We start from the raw sequence: 22,505 nt of genomic DNA, 5'->3' as shown, positions 1-22,505 counted from the left end.
GCACAGTTCAGCACATGGGATCAGTTACAACTGTTTTCCTTTTCCCAAAATTAGCATTAAAATATAAGTGATAGCTTCAATTAGAAGTGAAGCATCTTGTCAAAAGTTTAAATTAGAAGCAATCCAGTGCTCTAAGACAATGTAAATGATACAAAAATTTACAGTTTGGTAGAGGGTATAAATACAGTTAAGACTGAGAAAATAAATGAATGCATAAATAAATCAATTCCTCCACTACTGTGGCACTGTGCAGTATTTACTCCCCAGGTGGATGGAGAGATGTTTATGGCATACTCATAGAATAGCGTTAAAATCACATTTCCCAGTCTGTGAGTTCATTTAAAAAAAAAACTATCAGAGAGGCTAAACTACCTTATGCCATTCAAAAAGCTTCATTAGCTAAGGCTGCTGCAAACTGGCAAAGCAGCTTGAAAAAGCCTGCTTTATTATTTAACTTCCTTGGGCTTAACACAAGATACTGACTTTTCTTTATGGTTCACCTTCCTCTCAGAGATACCATGAGATTCATGGGTTCCAATTCTAAGGGTACTGTTTTCCGAACGGCGGCAGATCATTCCATATCAGATGATCACTATCAACTGATCATGTTTTGTATCTCTGTATGTATCACTCTATGTACATATCATTCACACCGCATTATTTGGTAGAACCTGATTAAATGACATAGCGCTGGAACTCTACAGACAGTTACGTCATATGAAGTACTCAGATACACTGGAATGTAGTTAAAAGATAGGTCTTACTTTCCCATCCAAACAGCATAGCTTTCAGGGAGTTGTGGAACAAAAAGCATACTTCTTCCAGTATCAACATCTACTGCTCCAAAGCAGCCTGCTTCAGTTACTCCAAAAGTCCAGTGAAAGTAAGATTCCTAGGTTAAAACAAAATATATTCTTAGAAGAAAGACCTCACCTCTACCAGCTCTAAAAATGCACTACAGTACATATTAATTTCTATTTCCACATATCTGGAAGAGATCTCTCTTGCTTTTGGAGGGGAAGAAGTGGTTTAGGTCTAAACCTTTTCAGACTGGTTAGTTTTAGGTTAGAATAATACAAATCTCTTTGTTGGCAACTGGAAAGGATCAGAGATTAATAAGCTACCATAAGCAGGTTAACTCAGCACAATAAACACACACTACACATTAAAATACATTCTTCCAATCTAGAATTAGGGAATGTATTATCAGGGAGAAACAATCACGTCACAAGAGACAAGGCAAAAGCAGAGTGCAGCTTCATTGGGTTGCAAAAGCAGAGTGCTGAAGTGAAAACCCAGCCTTCCCTAGAGAAAAGGAAGCTGCACTAGGAACAGCCCTTAGCCAAGAGTTATTTTAAGAACAAGCAAGCAAGCAAACAACAAAACACCTAACAACACAGGATTTAAGTCTGGTAAGGACAGACGTATGCTCTAGTGCCCTGAAAGGTGCATCTCCTCTAAAACCAGACTAATAACTACATTAAGATACGCGCTATCTAAAGTAGAATTTACTGAGTTTGTTTCTTCATAACATACAACAGCTCAATTAAATTCACAAAACAAAGTGCTGCAGAAACCATGCAGGATATGGGATATGCATCATTTGAGTTCTTTTACACCAACATCCCCAGAACTTGTTAAGTTCTATTTGTGACAGAAGAACACACGGGCACATAAGAGTCTAATTTAAGAAGACGCATTGTAAATTCCAAGAGATAGGCTGCTGTTTTATAAAACCATAAGTATACTTTTTTATTAATTAATTCAGCTTAGGTTGTTGTTTGAGTCACAGACAAGATTGAAAAAATGAAGAAATATTCCACTGCTGTCTTCAAGGTTAGATTCAAACACTCATGAGCAGTTAAGGCCTTAAACAGGTTTAGGCCCTTTAAACCAGATAATGAGCCTGCACTAAAGCACTGAAAGTGAGAGCAACTCAAAGCTGAAGAAGCAATGTTATAAAGAAGCCAAATTATTTAAGTGAAGCAAGACAATGCACATCTGAGAGATAAAGGGAAAAGAATTTTAAATAATTTAAAAATTCACACAGTTGAAGAGAGTTTCTCAATTTGAAGTTTTGATTCAGCTCTTACCTGGCGAAACACAATACCAGTATCAGTACAGTATCTCTGGGTTTCTTCTCCACCCTGCAGCAGAACAATTGAATTCTTCTGGACATCCTTATTCTGTCTCAGGCGTTCACACAGTCGTCTTCTGTTCAAGGCAAAGAGCGCTACAGGCACTTTCAAAGTCTCATTCCCCAGCCAAAAGGAGGGTCTAGAAGAGATTTTTTTTAATTGACAATTAATGGCAAAGACAGTGGTTAGCACAATTTAGATGCACAGTGTTCATTACTTTAGTTTAGTTCAACACTACTAACAAGAGGCTCATCACTTACGGAGAAGAGAGGTCGTACACACGCATCGCTCGCAAGCAACCATCAAGCACTGCTCACACAAGTACCAAAGGAAAAAGATGGCAACAGCAGACAAGGCTGGCTGCAGCTACAACCCACTCACTACATCCCTACAGGCAACACAACACAAAGTGACTACAGCCTGTGTCAGCTGAGGAGAGGCAAAGCAGGAGGGAAGAAAATTAGTTCTGAGTTGCTGAAAACAGAAGTGGAAGTTTACATTAAGTCTAGCAAACTACAGCAAGTCCTTCTGGAAAACTTTCAGTAGCTGAAACAGGGAGTGGAGAGAAAAGATCATGGATAGCAGACACAGGACAACAGCATTTCCCATACTCACACAGGACCTGCCAATCTCTTTTCTATGTATGTATGTTTATTCTTGCATGCACATAAGCAGCTTCAGCAGGTGACTGAACACAAACACATGGCCACAGGAGCATGTACTGGGTACCACCACTTGTCCCTAAGGCGGCTCAAATGTGCTGAGACAGCCCAGAAAGTTTCTGAAAGATTGTACTCAACGGAGCTGCAACTGTGAGAATACAGTTTAAAAGCAGAGAGCTTGCTGTTATTAAGTAATTTCAGATGTTGAAAGTACTTCAACAATATGTGGCTGATTCATTCACATTGTTTCAGATCCATAAGTGCACTTTTTGGAGCTTTACCAGTAGAAACACCATAGCTTTTGTACAATATGAAGCAAAGGGAGGAGTTTAACCAGATGATACGAGAAGAATCTAAAAGCAGTTTGTTTTGGGGGTGGGTTTTTATGCTTAATATAGCAAAGCTGTGCTTTGGAGCTTCAGTATTAGAGATGATCAATAAAATTTATCCATAAAATCCTGTGATTTAAGTCCAATTTGTCCCTCAACCTCAGCTTCTCCAAGACTGACTGGATGGTCACTTTCTATCAGCTATGCTTTACAGGAGATGCCAGAAGGGTGCAGTTAACTTGGTACTATGTTAAGATGACAAGAAATGAACCAACCACCAAAGGACTTAACCTCAGAGGAGCAAAGCTCCACATCTTAATTATTATATAGCTTTCATAGGCAATCTGAAAGGTAACCTTTGATTTATAGCTGCATAACCTCCTAAAAGACTTTATCAACCTCAGAAATGTAAACGCTATAATTTCTTACTGCAGACACAGCATGAAAGAGCTAATAAAATATTTTATTTTATTTGCTTATAACTACTTGATATAACAGTGTAAGTAATTTTAGAAGGGAAAAGACTGCTCTTGCTAATCCAATTTTCAAATTATCTGCTTAGAAGTTCAGCTGATGGTGCACAAAACCCAAATGTGTTTTTTTTTATTCCTCCCCACACACACGTGACAACCCAGCACCAAGGCAGGTGATCATCAGAAGGGCTGCAGTCTACCTACTGCAGCACATCTGCACAGCCCAGAAGAACAGCACAAGCTTTTGTTTTGGGGTACCCATGCCCGTAGGAAGAAGGAAGCAAGTTCATAAAATCCTAGCAAAAGCTACCAGAAGTTTTGAGCCAGATAGTGAACCTTAAACTAAAAACAGGCGAGGCTTTCCAGGTACAAAGCTGTGGCTCAGTAATTCAGCAATGCACAAGAGGCTGAAAACGCTGTTCTCCAAGCATGATAATCTCTTGAAGTACATGCAAGGGCCTGGAAATCATATGCTCACCTTAAGGGACATTTATAAAAGGGAGGAGAGAACATCATCAGATACCCTTACACCATATGTTGCTCTTAGATTTTTGTATCTGCTGATTAAAAAAAAAAAACAAACAGGCAGAGGTTGTAGCACAGCCTGTCTCATGTTTTGCTTCAAAGGAAGGAAAAAAGTCACCTTCATTGCAAGTTTACTTGCTTCACAAGTTTGGGGATCTTCTGTGATTTAAAAAAAAAAAGAAAAGAAGAGAGAACTCTGACCTCTCTCCTCCAGGCCTATTCCTACCCTCTGGAGCTCATAGGAAGCAGCTACAAAGGCACATTTTTATCTCCCTTAAGTCTACTATTAATGCTTTTATTACACTTAAAACCTTTGACAATCCACATGAGAATCAAGGAGAAATAATTATGTCAGGCAGCAATTCCTACCAGTAGTTTTACTAAGCCACTTTAAGTGTGCTTTTTACTGGGATCTTAATGCTAAAGCTAAAGTGCATTCTAGTGCAAAATGAAAGTTCTTCTGCACGTTTTCTCTAAGTGAAAGCATATTCTTCCTTGGACATAACAGATCCCACCTTCCTTGTCTGAATATGATGCCACAGTATTAATCCACAGCAGAACATGGCCTCTGCAGTTGTTTTAGCCTGGCACAGTTTCTTTAGGGGCATGGCCTTGGTCCCTGTTTTAAGGCTGCTGCAGAAATCACAACAACAGAGCATGCTGGACCCTGCAGAAAGGGCTGCAGGGCCCGAGGGCTGGGCTGAGTGTTGCTGCAACTCTTGCTCTTTTCTCAGGTTCTCTGCTGAGCACCCATGTTAACTCATACCTCAGACAGCAGGAGCTTGCCAGGCAATACACCTACCTTCCCAACTAGAATTCTGCAGAGAAAACCAGCTAGGTTTTAGAGAGAATATTCAACTTAGAGGAGCTTGCTTCCTCCACAGCTCTTGTTCTCTTTTTTCCTCCTGCAACCACCCAGATGGCACCTCCATGGTTGGACTGACAACATGGCAGAACACCCACAGGTGCTGCTTTGCCTGCAGAGGTCCGGTCACTTGGCACACATGAACCATGCATGAGCTTTCCACAGCTAACACAGAGAGCTCTTTTCAGAGGCAATACTGAATTTAAGCCTTACAAAAAGGCGTATGGCTGTACACCTGGCTTTCCATGGCAAATAAAAATTGGGAAAGAGAACTCTCATAATACTCAAGATCACAAGAAAAAAATGTCACACACAGGACTGGCTGTTCAACAACTTGTCATAAATTGAATGGGTACACGTATGTAACTGCCTCACAAATGTATAAACCCTACAAATACACATGCAATTACAGTGTAAGCAGTGTAAAACTATGTTATTTGCCTTGGAACAAAACTGCCACAAAATTCTCTCTAGAGAAGAAACTACAAGCTTTTCATTTTGGTCCATGATCTCTAATCACTCAGTTTTATCCCACAAGACACACAAATCACAGAATCATAGAATGGGTTGGAACAGACCTTAAAGATCATCTCATCCCAAGCCCCTGTCATGGGCAAGGACACCTCCCACTAGACCAGGCTGCCCAAGGCCTTGCACAGCCTGGCTTTGAACACTGCCAGAGCTGGGGCATCCACAGCCTCCCTGGGCAACCTGTTTCAGTATCTTACCACTCTTACAGTTAAAAATATCTTCCTAATATCTGGCCTAAATTTCCCCTCTTTCAGTTTCTACCCATTACTCCTTGCCCTATCACTGCAGTTCCTGATGAACAGTCCCTCTCCAGCTTCCCTGCAGTCCCTTCAGATACTGAAAGGTGCTTTGAGTATACACACAACCTTCCCTTCTCCAGGCTAAACAGCCCAAATTTTCTCAGCTTGTCTTCTCAGGAGAGGCACTTCAGTCCTCTGATCAACTTTGTGGCCTCCTCTTGACTTGTTTCAGCAGAATTATCAGGATTGAATTAATACAACACATTGGCCAGTCTTTTAAGGTTGGTTTCTTCTGTTAGCACAAGAGCTCTCCATCTCCAGCCACAAACTCAACCCAAAACTTTCATGTAAAGTTACACACTTGATAAAGAAGTGTATTTGGTACAAGCATTGCTTTGTAGTGCATGCCTCTTTGAAGTTATGCAAGCTTCTGCAAATAAACCTTAGCCAGTGTCAAAGTGGATACTTGCAAGAACAAAACAGGACAAGAGAAGCTCAGCTTCATTTTTTTCTCCAGTCTGGTACCAGCATTCAACCACTGCTCAGTCTGGTAAAGGCCTCCCACAGTAGCTGATAGTTTCCTGCTGGCTGTCACATACAATTTTTATGATCACTTAGGCCCAAGCTCACAGACGAGCTTGGGCCTAAGTGATCATAAAATAAAAATTTTATTTTTTATACTGCAAGTGAAATATAGCTAGGAACATTAAACTACATCTGTTTGTTTAAAGGATATTTTTCTTTTGCCTGGAGCTGCTGATTTTCAATATTTATTTCAGAAGTTTTTTATTTTCAGAGAGCTTACATTTTGGCGCCATATGATCCATCTAACATTTTGGATGTGTTGTAAAGCAACCACCAGAACACACTGGTAATCAAAAATCCTATTTTATTTCTGGTTTTCCTACCATTTTTCAGTTAACCTTTTGTACTTCTGGGTTTTTTGAGCAGAAAATTCATGGGTCTGCCATTTCTGTTCTACTGAGATCCCACAGAGAGGATCCAGATTTCAATGAACATGAGAAACCACTGAAACTACGTTTCAGTAAATTATCACTTGTTTACTGACTGGGCCTTATTTATTTGTTTGTTTTGAGCAACACATTCATCAACATCAGCGTGAAGCCTAAACAATTTCCAATGCTGTTTCCACATCCCATATGTGAAGCGCAAAAGGCCCATGCTGTAACAGCAGCACAAGAAAATAGGCGATACAACCAAACAGTAAAAGCAACTACGGCTGTTCAACATATAAAGCGGGTATTTTCTTCACGGCCAGCTCAGTGCCCCTTGTAAAGTTGACAGCTTGAAGTCCCGGCGCCGCTCCGTGTCCCTCCTACCTCGCCGGCCCAGGGGCCCCGGGCAGGTGCTGCCGGGGCAGGGAGCGCCCGCACAGCGCTGGGGACACCAGGCCCGGACGGGACCCGCAGAGACCCGGGTCACAGCCCAGCCCCAGCCTGACCCGTGCTTGGTAACTGTGGAAACTGCCCCCTTCGTTTTGATACATTTGTAATGGCACCTTCTTACAGCACGGGAAGAAATGGCTGACTTTTGCTATAAAATGTGGGAGAACCCTTGTGCTATGTAATCCAAGCTACCTTTAAGCATCACTTCCAAACCTAAGACAACTTAAAGGATAACCCACGGCTGGGGACGAGGCACTGCGAGCCGACCCGCCCGTGGCACCCCTCACAGCTCTCTCACCGCCCCGCGCAAAACCCGAAATCTTTTCGGGGAGCCCCGGCTCCAGCGCAGACAGCCCGGCGCCAGCCTTATGCCCTGCCTGCCCGACCCCGGCCCAGCGGGTCCCCCGCGAGTCCCCGCCGGCCGCGCCGTGCCCCTCGCAGGGAGCGGGGTGCCGGAGGTGCCGGGTCCGGCGCGCACTCACCCCGCCGCCGCAGCCATGTTCCACCGCCGGCCCTGCGCGGTCACGTGGCGGCGGCGCCTCGGCGCGGGGCGGGAGCGGCCCCGCCGCGCTGCCCTCACGGCCGCCCCGCCCCGCCCCGCCCCGCCCCGCCCCGCGCTGCCCTCAGGGCCGCCCCGCCCCGCCCCGCCCCGCCCCGCGCTGCCCTCACGGCCGCCCCGCCCCGCCCCGCCCCGCCCCGCCCTCACGGCCGCCCCGCCCCGCCCCGCCGCACGCCGAGCTACCGCCGGGACACCCTGACCCGGGGGGTGCGGGCCTGTGGGACCCTCTGTGGCTGCCTCGGCCTCTCCGTGTGTGCTGGCTTCTACGAAACAACTCCAGCCCTCGAAGCCAATATAACATAATGTAAATACAACCTTTCACAGCGATTGCTGCCCTACCACTGACCTCTCCTAAATAAACGGTTGCTCAAAAATCCCCTTAATGTGCAGTTCTGCTGTAATCCCTGGAAGAGATGTTTACAACCTGCATTTTGGAGTGGAGAAGGTGTTTTAAGAGTAGCCTTGGGGCATGGTGTGCTGGAGCCATCGCCAGCCCTTGGGCTTGCCCCACTCTGCTGGTTTTTTCCTATTCACACGGATTTCATCAGAACTCGAAATTACTTGTTCTTGCCTCAAAATTACTTGTTCTTGCTTCAAAATTACAAGATACCTGAAGAAACTATCATAGTCCAGGGTTCACATGTCAAGTAACTGAATGCAGTTGCAAAAGCAAATAACCAGGAGCATGAAACACCAGGTAAGGAATGAGAGATTGGAGCTCTGCTCGGTGACGTGAGTACAGGGTCCGCTGCTGTGTGCAGCAATAAAACAGCCATAAGTGCAGCTCTCTTAGGTAACCTCCAGCAGGTAACCCTCCCTTCCTGGAAAGGAAGTGTGAGTCCTTGCTCTGGGGCTGCTCAGTAATGCCACTGCTCTGTTGGTCTGGCACTGATCTCAAAATAAAGTACTGTGATATCTGAAATATTTGGCTATTGCACATGGAGGGTCTGTTTCCACCACAAACGCTCGGGAAAGAGAGGAATGCAGGGCAGCGAGAAGGCAGAGTATGATCATAAAATACATGGATCATAAAGTTCATGTGGTGTGTTATGGAAAATCAGTGCACTTTTACTAAGACACATGCACAATTATACCCCTTTTTCTGATTTGGTCATATTGTCCTCTAGAAGTTGTGAGAAAACTGCAGCTACTCGTGCACAGCTGGCTCTGGAGTGGTGTGTGAGAGCTGCAGGGCAGTCACAGGCAAAGATTGATTTCAGGAAGTCTGAATAAGAGCATGTAAATTGATAAAACTAGAAAAGCAGTCATTCTCTAGCTCTTTATGTTTTTAGGTCCTAGAGTCAGAGACCTTTAGTACAAAATACATAATGAAAAGTTTCTTTCATGAACTGCACATTTGACAAGTAACAATCTTGGGGTCCAGATTGATGGACAAAGCCCCATTTTAGAAATAATTGGTAAGTTGTTGAATTTCAAGAAACTTCCTTCAGTTTTTTGCAGACTGAAAAAAAATATTACTATGAACTGTAGTGAAATACTTTACTGCTTTCAGTCCCCTAGAGAGGCTCCCTTCTGCTTAGGCTCCAGCAGAACCACTGGGAGGAGGCAGGAAAGCTCACTTTGCTTTTCCTTCTCCTCTCAGGACTAGATAGAAAAGACTAAAGCCTTCAAGGCACTCATCTAAATACTGTCATTAGTGGCTTTGGGCATTCATCCTTTCCTGCTCCCCTTTGCCTACCCCTGCATTTGCCCTCTGTAGAGGTCTCCTGCCTTGAAGTAGCAGCTCTCTAAAATGAGTTTTCTGGGTCTCTATCCTGTTTAATTTCCTTGTTGGTCATTTTACCTGCCTTCCAAAAACAATCACCACATTTAGAAGTTACCTGCAGTGTATTAAATCTCAGCAGGAAATAAGACTGCATTCATTAGGGGGGAAAAAAATGTTATTACCTGAAATATCCTGTTCTTCTGTCTCAGGATTTGAAAGAATGAAACTCCTACACTGTGCACAACTTAAACTCATTTGCAAGGTGGCTTTACTTGAAATGCCAGCCACAGGAATGACACTGGCTGCCAGACTGGGAGCAAGCCCAGCTTTATTGCACACACAGTCAATTCTGATTCTCTCCATGCCGCAATGGACTCTGCAACGGAGAGGGATAAACCTTAATATCTGAGAGGCTTCATTTAGAACATTTTCCTCTACACCAAGGTTTGACTGACCATTACTGTCACTGATCTCCCAGCAGGACTCTCTCCATGATCAAGAACATCCTCTCTCCTGCTGAAGACCTCATTTTGCAATTCAGGCAGCTTCAAAATTCCCACTGTAGCAGTTTGGATGTACAAAAGATGCAAGACTGCAACATGTGATGGGATTCTGCACTAGCCCTCTGTATTTTAACTCTTCATACTGCTGTTCAGGATCTTAGAGTTCAGCATCATCAGTGCTGATTGCTTCTATTATCTCAGCTGAAAAGAAATAATGTTAGGTTAATAAACTTCCTTTTATTACATGAAAATTACACAACTGTTGTGAATACAGGTCAAGGCATTTGCTCCTGGTTTTAGAGTACAATAGATAAAATCCAAAGTTAGCAAGGGCAGATGCAGCCCAAATATGAACTAGGAGAAAAGGAAGGATGCTGCAGCTGTAGTCACAGCAATTGCTTGGGGAGCATCACCTCTCTTTCTGCCCTCTAGCCTAGAGTGATGTGAAATACTGGAGCTAAATACTCTCTGACTGCTGCAGTGTCTGAACTTCTCTCCTGCTTTGGAAAAACACAGTTGTTGAGAGACCAAATCATCCGGGACTGCCAGGAAGGACCACAGAGCTGCGCTGAGAACATGGCACCACAGTAAGAAGTCTTGAGCTGCCAATACCATGACATGAAGTGGGGAACCGGGTCTAATGCTCAGTGACAAAGGTCACTCTCCCTAGTAAATCCTTACCTGACATATGTTTTCAATACAAGTTTCAACAGATTTTCTAAATATCTAGAAAGTTTCTGTATCATGCGTGCAACCACAAAAAGAGAAATAATGGGAAATGCTGGTTTATCAAAACAAAAATTTTTATAAGTTCGGCTTGATTTGGTTTTCTGCTGATTATTCCTCCAAAATTTTAGACGATAGAACATTGCTGGGTGAAGTACTCTGTAACCTTCTTCACTTGAATGGGGGAGTACTGGCTAGTGTGGTAGTGCAAGTGGCTACAGCCACTCTGACCCCAGAGGAAAATTCCAGACTGCATGCTTTGGTGGTCAGGTACCAATGTTTGAAGCCTGTCTCTGTGGTTAGGGTGAGATCCCATCACCGCTTGGTGCAGTTATTTACATGTTCTATGTTGATTGGTTCTTGTTTTCCCCTCCCTGTTTTATGTATGAAGTTGTAAATATTCATTTCCCTTAGTTAAATATATATTTTGTTTGTACTAGTTTGAAAACAAACCAGTGGAAAGCACCAAGTCAGAATAACAATTTAATGGGGAAATTAAAGAAAAGGAAAAAACTAAAAGAAAACACTGGTTCAAACTGACAGAGTCAAGATACAGCCTGAGTCCCTGTTAGGCAGGTGTTGGGGTTTTAGTTTAGTCTTAGTTTTTTTTCCTGTTAAAGGAATTTTTTCCCATATGCATGTTGCTAGGGGAAAAATAGCTGTACTTAAGAAAGACAAAAAGGGGAGTGGGGCGGGCCTGGCTACTCTTTTGTCTACACCTGGGTGTGGGGTGAGTTCGCTCGGAGCGTCCGGAGAGAGAAGCTGCAGAGAAAGGAGCTGCTGCTTCTTTCTTTTTGGCCGTTCTTTCTTCCTGCTGGAAACAACGCCGGGACCCCAAAAGCCGCTTTCCCTGCCCTGCTGGAGGCCGAGCTGTGGCTGCCCTGCCCCGCTGCTGCTTCGAGCTTTCGCTACGCTGTAGCCCTGCTCGCCCTGCCTGCCTGGGCCTCCGTGGGGTTTTCCCATCTGGATACATCTCGCCTGCCACCCGGGATTTGCGTCCGTCCCTGCTGTTTCAGCCTGCTGTTCCTGAGAGCCCGGGATCAACTGCCCAGGGGTTTGTGAAGCCTTTGTTCCATCCCTTCCCGGGATCCCAGGGCACCAGAGCCGCGGGTTTCCCGAGCTCGCTCCGGAGCGCCCCCTGCAGCCGCGGGGGAACCATCGCACCTGCCCTGCTCACCGGGAGCCGCCAGCGCCCCTGCCGGCTGCGAGCGGAACTGCACCGAGGGGAAAGGGCCTGACAGCCGAGAAGGCTGGGACTGGGTTTGTGATTGTTTGCTGTTACTGCCATAGTTGTTGTTGTTTTTGTTTGACTGGTTATATACATACATATATATAGTAAAGAACTGTTATTCCTATTTCCCACATCTTCGCCTAAGGGCTCTTGATTTCAAAATATAATAACTTGGAGGGAAAAGGGGTTATATCTGCCACTTCAAGGGGGGCCTCTGCCTTCCTTAGCAGACACCTGTCTTTCAAAACCGAGACAGCAGGGTGGTGGTAGCAGTCTGGTAGAATGGTGGCTGCAGTCCTCTGAAGCGGTGATCCTGTAGTAAAGGGGCTGCTCTTCCTCAGAAAGTCCAGTGGTGGCTGTGTAGCTCCTGTCCTCTGGAAATCCAGTGGAAAGGGTTCTCTCTGGTGTTCAGAGTCCCAGATTATATCCACGCTGGGATGCTTGGTTCCTCCCTCTGGGTGGAGCATCTCACAATGGGGTGATGAGTCATGAGGCCAAGTGTTGATTAGGTTCATTAACAGAAGATAGTCCGGAGGGAGTTAGCTCTGAGTCATGCGGAAGGATAATGATGGGCCATTCACAGAAAGATAGTCTGGGGGGAGGAGGCAAGGAAACACTGCCCCACCTGATTTCAACACCTCATGGGGATGGTAATGGAATACACTGCAACCCAGGACATAGTTCTAGAAAGTTCTGTACTTGTCAACATCCCATTGGTTACTTCCTCTAATCCCTCCTATGTGTTATCCCCATTGGCTCCCTCACTGTCAACCCCGCCTCTTTTGCCCCATCCCATTGGCTGTGACCATTATTACCGCCTTTCTATCCCTCAGTATAAAATGCCTGGACCCTCTATCATTTGTGGCTCTTCGTCCCTAGTCCTTTCACAGGAATAGGCCTTCACATGGAACCTGTATGATGAGTCCCCTCTCTCCTTCTTTGCCTCTGCCTGCACACCTGACAACTAGCCCAGGAGTAGCTCCCTCGGGTGCGGAGCTCACTCTCTACCCTTTTGTGTGTGGAGCCACCTGAATCAGAGGATGCAGCCAGACCTCCGGGCTTCTTTTGTTTTCCTGGCTAGCATGCCCTTGGGCTAGGCAAAGAAAAACAGATAGATTTTGTACATATTTGAGTCAAAGTCTTTCATATGTTGTAGGATCAGCTGTAAGTCCAAAGTAATTATACAGACTGCTATGTTAAAACGTGTTAATACTGTGGGGTTTTTTAATAGAATCATTCTACAGGGACCCCCACTGCCTTTGTTTGACATAATGGCCATAAGTCTTTAATGTGGAATTAAGATTACAAGGTCCCTTCAAAGTGACAGATTGAACAAAAGCATCTGCCTTTGGCATTTTCATCATGAAATGATTTTGAGTAAATTTTCCCTCAAGCACTAACTGTACACTGCTGTATTGATCTTTTGGATCTTGAAATAAAAGTGTGATTTTCCCAAAGCCTGCTTGAACTAAATTATTATAAAAGACAAGAAAGGTAAAGCATTACCTTGCCTCATTACTCTCACCATTGACTTTCAGTTAAGAGTAAGAAAATCTAGTATATTCAAAATGTGCTCATCAAGGATCACACAGTCTAAGGTAGCTTCTCCAGCTATTGTTTGATCTTCACAAAAATGTATAATTTTTGAGGTTGTTTCTTTTTTTTAGGTTCATTAGTATAGACTGTAATTGTTTCATTTAAACCAATCTGCCCACCAGTATTTTTAAGTTGCTGCCACAGAAACTACTATCTCATCAAAACGTATTAAAACAGTGCTATCAAAAGTGTTTCAAAGGCTTCCTTTTATAGAGGTTTGGGTTGTCACTTTTTTTAAGAATTAGTGGCTGTCATGGGTTAGCAAGCATAGTCCCGGAAGTGATGTTCTTGCTAAGGGGTGCTGACAGCTTCCTCTGTGACCTGACCTGACAGAACCTATCAGATGGCCAGGTTGAATATGGACAATTCTTTAAGCCACTTAAAGTTGTGACCACCTCTGTGATCCACACTTAAGAACAGACAAACCCTGGGGGCAGAGGCCGGTCTCGTTTCCGGTGCTGGGACGCTTTGGGCCCCGTGTGGGGGGTGGCGGGCCCAGCCCAGGCCCTGCTCGGGCCAGGCCAGGCCGGGCCACGGCCACCCTGGAGCTGATGGGCCCCGTTCCACCTGCGGAACCCCCCCTTCCCCCCCATCCCTGCTGTGGGCAGCCGGAGCGGCCCGGCTCCCCCTCTCCAGTGCGGCCAAGATTCAGCTGAAGCTGCCCTGCTGTCTGGCAAAAGAACGTGTGACCAACAGCGATAATCGACATTCCAGCTGCAAGGCCTGGGTGAGAGTAACCCTTTTAGTGCTGTGAAGAGCTGAAAACCTGAGGAAAGAGAAAGAGGAGATGCTTAAAGCTGAAATTCTGTTGTAAAGCTATGATGCATCAGAGTACCCGTTGTAATTTCATGAAGGCATGGGGGGTGGAGCATTCAACTTGTACTTGTGAGCAAAAGCACCTGCGCTGGGATAGGCAGATGCTGAAGCTGCTGTATTTTAATGAGAAGTTTGAACGGGAGAGATGGAAGCGATGAGGACTTTTGCTCCAAATGAAAAAGGAGAAAACCTCAGTTCCTAGAGATGCTCCCAGAGATAGTCCTAGAGATGAAGATGAGGAGGACCCTTTGCTCCCAGGGAAGGAGAAGGGCCTCTGTTCTTAAAGATGAAATGCTCCCAGAGATGGGTGAAGAGAACTTTTGTTTCTGAACAGCTCAATCTTAAATTTATACCCCAGTAATTCAAGAGTGGACCCTCGAAAGCAGTTGTGGGAAAAGTTGCAAGTTGTGGGAAGGGACTCACATGCGAGCAGAGAACCAACCCAGGCGGCTGTCTCGTTGTGATGATGTTTTCATAGCATGGACAAGAGAGACTCCTCTTCCTAAATGGACTGAACAAGGTTATTATGGAAGTGGTAACAGACTGAACATCTTAAGGCTTGTCTTTTTACATTGTCAGTGGGAGAAGGGAGGAAGGAGGGGGGAGGAAAAGTGTTCTGAAGGTGTGGTATGATTTTTTTTTTCCTTCTTTTAGGTCTGTTAATAAACTTCTTTATATTCTTTCAAGTTTGGTGCCTGCTTTGTGTTTCTCCTAATTCTTATCTCACAGAAGGTAAACAGTAATGAGTATTTTGGACCAAACCACTACACTAAATTGGTGTTTCTGCCCGGTTACAAACCGAACCCACTACAGTGGCTAATGTGATTTCTCTGTAATGCTTCTCTAATATCTCTGGCAGCTTGAAAGAATCAGTTTTTGTATATTGCAGCATATTGGTTTGCTTCAGTACAAGTAAACTTCTCAATGATTTTTCAGTCTGTTTGCTCATATTATTATGTTTTTTGCTAACCCACAGGCCAGGAAGGCACAGTTCATGTCTGTCTATGTGTCCTTTGCCTAGTGTCCAGCACCATGGCTCCTTTTTGGTTTTCTAAGAGTCGGGTGTACTTGTACTGCATTAAAAATGTGACATGAGTGGAGTTCAGTCATGGCTAATTGCCAGGTATAAGAGATAAGCCACTATCCTGTATGTCCTCTTTTATAACTGATACTAGTTAGTATGATAGATGAACATTTTTGTTTATTCTAAGTAAGTTTTAATGAGCATACTGTAGTGAAATTTTGCAACAGTGGATTTAGGACATGAATGTAGTCAGTATCACTGAAACCATTTCCCCGACAGCATCACCAAAGTTACAGCAGACACCACATCTGGGAACAAAATTCCTTCACATTCCTCGTGATCTATTTCTTCAGCATTTCTCACTTTCAAAAGCACAGCCTGTTTTTACAACAAGGAGTGGCTCCCTCGTAGTATTTTGAAGGGCACAACCAAAGGTGCTTTGCACCACCTTCTACGGTAGAAGCGTGGGAAGAGGCTGCTGAAGCTTCTGGACTGTGTTACAGAAAATTTGTCTAGCCTGCACATACGAACATACACCATTTGTAAAATGGGAAAGCACCACTTCTCTTGCAAGTTCCTGTGGATATAAATATGCTGCTAGCAAGAATTTTTCTTGCTTCTTTCCAATCCCGTGAGATATTTTTCTCTCTCACAGAAGATATTAGTAGAGTTCTATAAGCTATGAACACCTGTGACCTTGCAAAGATTTGTTTATAGTACAGTAGAAAAATATTTTGACAATGGATGTTTTAGGATTTTAGCCAGTCACCCCAAGGGGTGGCTGATCCTTTGACCAATTAGACTATGAAGAAAAAAGTCTATAAAAGACTTGTAAAATAATTAAATAAAGGAGTCCTGCTGCACAATTCCTGCCTGCTGGATCTCTCTTCTCCTCCCTACCACTGCAAGAAACTGCAACAAGTTCCCTGTGGTACCATGAACTTACCTGAACCCTTGCAATACACGGTACAGTTTTAATACAGAACATGTTTACAAAGCTCATTTTTTCTTTCATTAGTGTCTGCATACTATACTCTCTACTCAGTGCATAACAAATCCCCAAACAAGCTTATAATATGCATATGTAAGTATTTTCTCAAAAGATTAATGCCTTCAGGTTTTTGCAGATTATGATCCATATCTTCACACCGATTTAAAGTCAGATTTCCCACATTTTTGGTAAGAAAATCCTCTTTAATTATTGTTTATCTGGAATGTATTTTCCACTCTGAAATCTTATAATAAAATTGTAAGCCACTGGTTTATCAAGATCTGTATGTTGTTGATGATGAAGAAATTTCTTTCTCTTACACAGACATTTTAGAATTGTCTGAAATGAGTTCTTTCAGGCTTTTCATGGGCAGCATTTCTTTTTCCTGCTTGAAAGTCCTATCCTCCTTGCTAGGAAAGAAAGGCATGCTTCTGATGCTGCCCTCTAATGCTAGGAACCACTGCTCCTGCAGCTTTTCCTTTCTTGTGCTGCTCTGCAGAGTGGCAACAGTCAGTCTAGGAATGACAGCACAGTTGCCATGTCTGCCACTGAATGAACTTGGCCCTTCCCAGCCAAAAGTCATCAGTGCTCCTGCCCCAAAGTACCTCCCAGCGCTGGCCCTCAGTGCCAACTGCAGATGATGGGATAAATTACTTCCTTTTCCTGCAAACCACTCGTCTAATCTCCTCTGCATCTGACTGGAAATCTAACCCAGCTGGCTCTTGCCTTCAATTTAAACCTAAAAAACCCCAAGTTATAAGTAACTGGCCATCAGATTATCTAATCACAGTCTGTGTCCTGGGACTGCAGCACTTTTTCAGTTTGGTCAGACCACTTAACACTACCCAGTGTCCAGAGCCCCCCCTCATGAGCCAGCTTTAACCTGGGAGCTTAGGAAGGACCAGGGGGACTGTGCAATAACATACTAGAGGACAGAGAAGATAAAAAAACTAGTGCTTGTGAATTCATTATCTTTTGAACTGTAAAAAATGGCTGTTTTACACAACCACTCTCTCCCCTAAAGATGTTACACAGCCTCTCTCCAGGCTGTGGAAACTGTGCCAAAAGCACAAAGTTCACTAAGGATGTTATCCTCCTCTTTGTGTTTTAATGAATCAACTGTCTAACATTTATTTTAAAAACTGATCATATTTACAGGCATTTTTCAAAGACTACCAGTTTGATGAAAGTGTGACTCAGTTTATTGCAGAGACAGCCCTTGTTTGCAGAGTGTTTAGGGGCACAGGCTGGCAGCCTCCCTGTACAAGTCACACTGGGCACAGTATCTACAAAGTGACTTGGATGCATGCATGAAAATTAGGCTCAATGGGAGTCAACTTGGGCAACAAAAATAGTATCTACAGTCACTATCTTCTGCTGCCTAACCTCTAAATTCAAATCTCATTGTCTGTTTTTAATTTTGCACTCATGCATATAGAGGTGATTTCTAAGACATTATTACTTGGCATCTCAAAAACCTTTTTGCTAAACTACCCTTTGGTTCTGTACAAGTTTAAGCTATTGTGAGGACAGCTTCTCTTGGTTCCCATCAGCACTGGCAGTGTTAATGCCACTTGTGCAAAGGAGATTCAGAAGAGAAGCTCAAAGAATGTATGTGGTTTAACTGTGTGTGTGTGTGTGTGTGTGGCATTTCCAAGCATCCTGTGTTTCAGGTGGCATCTGTCTGCATCCTTGAAAATAAAAAGGCTCATACAGTTTCACTAATGTGGTGGTACAGCTGTGCCATTTTTTCTGCCTCAAGCCTTGACAGGCATCTTTGTATTCAGGGGCCCTGTTTGAACTGTTGCCTGGTGTCCTTGCTTTGTAGGCTGGTAGGAGAGGTTTTTGGGTTTTTTGGCTTTGTTTTGTTTTCATTTTCAGAAAAAGTGGTAACTTTTTTTGCGTCTGTTACTGTTGACAGTAACTTCTCTAGTCCAGGCTCATGTCATATGATGGCCAGAGACAAAGGATTCCACTTCAGAAAGTTGTGTGGGTTCTCACTGAGTCCCAGAGCTGGGGAGATGCCAAGCAGCAATAAAGTGCAGGCTTCACCCTGAGATGCTGTTGTGGCAGGCAGCCTGCTCCCCTCCAGCCCCAGCTTCTTCTCAGTGCTAACTGTTAGGGGTTTATGCTGAATATCAGGAGATCTAAAGCAGGTACAAACCAGAACAGTTCCAATATTAAAAGTGACCCAGCAGTGCTCGTTTAGGACGTGGCCTTGTGCGTTTACTTCCTGCTGAATGCATGTTTTAACTGTGCAGCACCCCTTTGGTGATACCACTCTTACTCTTGTATGAGAAAGGGCAGAAAAGGAATAATGCTGCTTTCCCAAGACCATAAAGAGATAATTTTCACTTGTTTCCAAAGATACAAAAAACAGAGAAGGAAAAACCTCTTCAGGCCCAGGCTTCTTTTTGAAAGGGCATTTTTCTTGGGGCATTTGGGTACTGTCCACCAGCTCATCACGAGCTGGGGGCTGTGCCCATCTCCCTCGCTGTGTGAAGTTTTACCAGTTTCACTTTTCTGCAGTAAGAATGGGAAAACAAATCACTGAGACACACAGCAAAGTAGGCCCAGTGACATGCTGACTAATGGTGCTTTGACATCATCCAATAGATTTTATAGAGATTAAGGTCCCATCAGAAATTTGTCAGCAGTAGTTTAGAAAATACTTGCTGAAGATTTGCAGTTAACAGCTTTGTGGGTGTTTGCTGTTTGGCTATCTACCTAAACAAACAGCTGGTGCAGCTGGAATCAAGTCAGGAAAGTTGTTACTAATTTAGATTCTTCGGGCATGTCTCTGCTCCAGGCACAGAAATTACTCTGCTGGAGCATACTGGTACCCCAGCTATTTTTAAACCACCTAGCTTGGTACTGGAGGAAGTAAGTTACAGTAGCACAGAGCTCATCATGGATTCATTTACCCAGTTTTTTGGCTCAAATATTAGTGCCAGCAGGATTAACTAAACCCTTTTAAAATTAGAAAAAGGAGATAAAAGGACTTGATGCAGTAACAGTCTTATCCAGAGAGAAAACTCACAGGTGCTTGCACTAGAAGCTATGACAGGCTACATTGATGAAGACAAGAAGACAAGAAGCTTAAATTTGCTGTAGTGGACAACGAGGTGAGGGATGGGGGGCAGGGAGCCAGTAAATACCGTGCCTGCTGTGGAGAAGGGTCTGGCCTTCACTGCAAATCCTCTATGTCACTGCAAATGGAAAATGTCACATGGGAAAAAAGGAGACTCCTATTAATAAAGAGTCATTGGGGTAATGTACACTAGAAGAGGAGGAGGGATTGTGTCTGGACTTATCTGCAAGGAGCTGTAAGTGCTGCAAGAGCTCTGACTTTCTGCTTCTGGAAGACTTTTCTAACTCCAGTGTTAAAGTTCAGGGACCTTTCCCACATTCCCAGTGCTAGCTGGCAGAACCACCCCTTTGTAATGATTTCTTTTTAACAGTGACTTGTTTAATGCATGTGACTCTTGCCTATTAGGAGCTGGTCAAACAGGCAGGAAATAAGCCAAAGCAGTCAAATGCTCACTGTGTGGTAACTTTGAAACATAGATTTAGAAGAAACATAAAGATTTTAGTTATAGGCTAGCTGTGTTGAAATTAGAGTAGGAAGGAATTTGGGCCCAGCTACAGTTAATTAAAATAGTTAGAAAAGCTGGACCTGAAATGGGTTTTAAGATGTTAGTAACTGATTACCAAATAACTGATGATCTGTCATTTGCATGTTTGCTTAGCTGTGCTTAGAACGAGGAATAGAAACTTTGATAAGTTGGTGTAGGGAACAAGGACAATTACCAATTTCCTCCCTTGGTGGGAACCCGTTCAAAAGTTACGCAAGAGGAAACTTAGAGGTCACTAAAGTAATTAGGATTGTTCAAGTTCAGAAAGGCAAAGAGGTCAAAATGAGGAAGATGAGTTACTTCATCTTTTTTAGGACCACTGACCCAATTCAAGACCACCGACTCAATTCAGAACACACACTATGCATGCTTAATGACATTTAAGCTCATTTCCATATGAAGCGGAGAATGGGAGGTGTTAATGTTATGAATATGCATTTGTATTTTGGATATTCATAATATTTGGAAATAAAAAGTGTCGTGTTTGCTTGGATCGGGGCCCTGCATCTTAGGGAGCTATCCCACGCAGTGCCCGGTGCCAAATAAAACATACACTTTCTAACTCTAAACTGTTAGAGAGTTTTTGTCCGTCTCAGTTGGATGTCAATATTAGATCGATATTCATATTTTGGTAAATCAACTTCTGACCAAGAGGAAGGACATAGCCCCACTCACCCGATAACCTGTTGACCTACCCCTAATCTGAGATTTATGCCCCTTGCTAGCTTGAGAGGCAGTGAAAATAAAAAGTGCAATAAGCAAAAATGTAAAATATAAAATGGAAATATCCAGTAAACTTCGGACCTCAAGCAGGAGCCACACTACTTGCTGGGATTGCAATCTGTCAGAACAGGACTTGCTGGAAAAGCAGTTTCTTGTAAAAAACTGCCTTCTTGTTCAGAACATTTAGGGCCCTGGCTAAGGCACAGACTGGGGCTAGGTCCTCACAAAAGTAAAAGTGAAGACCAAGGGGCTGTACATTAAGAAGCCTCCCAAAGCTATGCCAGCCAAGTCCAAAGGGGACGACAGTAGAAAATGTATCCAGCTATTAAACGGAGAGAAGCACAGGCCCTACAGCACACCACAGCAAGAATGAGCAGCGTCATTGCTGCAGCACAGCACGAGCCTTGCAGGCTCTAATGAGACAGGCTGACTAACAGGGAACGGATATGGGAGACGGTCAGCAGGAGCAGGCCTCAGCCTTGGAACCGAGCCCAAATTCTGTAGCAGAGAGTAATAATGAGAAAGGCAAGATCAAAGGAGACAGCTCTAACAAAGAGGTGAAAGAGATGAGTAAAGACATGCGAGCACTTACCAAGCACTCGGCTCCTCAGTCCTTGCTTCCCGCTTGACCTCATGTTCTCCTGACTCTCTCCCATCATCTTTGTACAGCTGAGCCTGGTGAGCAGGGCCAGCCTGTAGCTGAGCTAGTGTGGGTATGTACAGCACGCCTGCTTGATACATCCATAGCCATTATGCATGGGTAATTTTTATTACCCAGGGGCATTTCTCTTTTACATATCCCTAGCTCAAATTTTACTGAAATCATTTTCTTTTTTATTGGCCTCTTACATTGTTAGAGTGCCCATGATTTCCCCAAGGTTAGATGATGAATGACAACACATCATACAAAGACAAAATACAGGCATTTGCCAACTATAAAACGGATTTTTTTTATTTGATATGTTTCCTTTTCTTGTGCAACAATGATAAGCAACCTTGATGGGATGAACAGTACAAATAGAAGTTTAACAAGCTCTCTTCTGAATCCAGGATCACACAAAATATAGATTTAGTAAAGATACTAGATTTCTACTAACATGATGGAGCTTCAGAACATGGAGTAACTATTATAAAGACAATTTCAAATATAATCAGCTGGGTTCAATTCTGCAATTAGTTGTGCCTGGGCAGCCAGCTGAGTCCCTGAGAGGTTCCAGTGACCTTAGTAAAATCAGTGGGAATCTAGAGACATAACCTTTAATCTCTACACTATCAAATGCAGGCTCCACTCCTCATCAGTTTAAGGATCTCCTTTTCCCATGGCCTCTCCCTTAGGCCAGCAGCACAAACACCAAACAGGCAGTACTGCCCCTTTCCCTCCCACCCTCCCATCTCCTTGTGAGCACTTGATAGCAGCAATAGCTCCCAGCCAACCCAGTGCTGGAGGCAGCTTTTGTACAGACAGTATTTTCTGTTCAAACAGGCATTCCCAGCTGCTCCTGGGGAACAGAACATGAATATCACTGCTTTTCTGGCTGAAGCCGTGTGATCTAAGCCAAGCTTCAATCTGACCAATAGGTCTTTCCTTAAAAAGCCAGGCAAGAAGCAGCAAGCAATGTGTGGGTGCCCACAGGCAGGTACCTGGGGTGACAGTGCTGCTGCACGTGCAGGTGGAAGAGGTTCAGCGACATTATTAATCCAAACATAAAGAACAGATGTTTCCTCTCAAACATAATGCAGTTTACATGGGCAGCAGCGATTTGGCCTAAAAAAAAAAACCAAAAAGACAAATTTATATTCAGATTAG

The 22,505-nt window shown here is 43.8% G+C and overlaps 1 protein-coding gene across 3 annotated transcripts in view; it reads right to left on the bottom strand.

The window, feature by feature from the left end:
- Positions 1-7,741, bottom strand: part of PEPD (peptidase D) — a 144,811-nt gene extending 137,070 nt beyond the window's left edge. Inside the window, exons 1-3 of one of the 3 annotated variants that reach the window (XM_039558165.1) lie at positions 7,651-7,741; positions 2,094-2,277; positions 765-892 (exon numbers count right to left, since the gene is read on the bottom strand). In XM_039558165.1, coding sequence (XP_039414099.1) covers positions 765-892; positions 2,094-2,277; positions 7,651-7,667 — 329 coding nt within the window. In that variant the 5' untranslated portion in view covers positions 7,668-7,741. Of the gene's footprint in view, positions 1-764; positions 893-2,093; positions 2,278-2,398; positions 2,440-7,650 lie in introns of those variants that run through there. The other 2 variants (XM_010396477.3, XM_039558166.1) reach the window with 2 other exon arrangements.
- Between the last annotated feature and the right edge of the window lie 14,764 nt (positions 7,742-22,505).

Source organism: Corvus cornix, chromosome 11 (assembly GCF_000738735.6).
Source record: "Corvus cornix cornix isolate S_Up_H32 chromosome 11, ASM73873v5, whole genome shotgun sequence".
Classification (NCBI taxonomy): Eukaryota; Metazoa; Chordata; class Aves; order Passeriformes; family Corvidae; genus Corvus; species Corvus cornix.
Note: the sequence above shows the minus strand (reverse complement) of the source record. Positions and strands in the feature narration are given on the sequence as shown.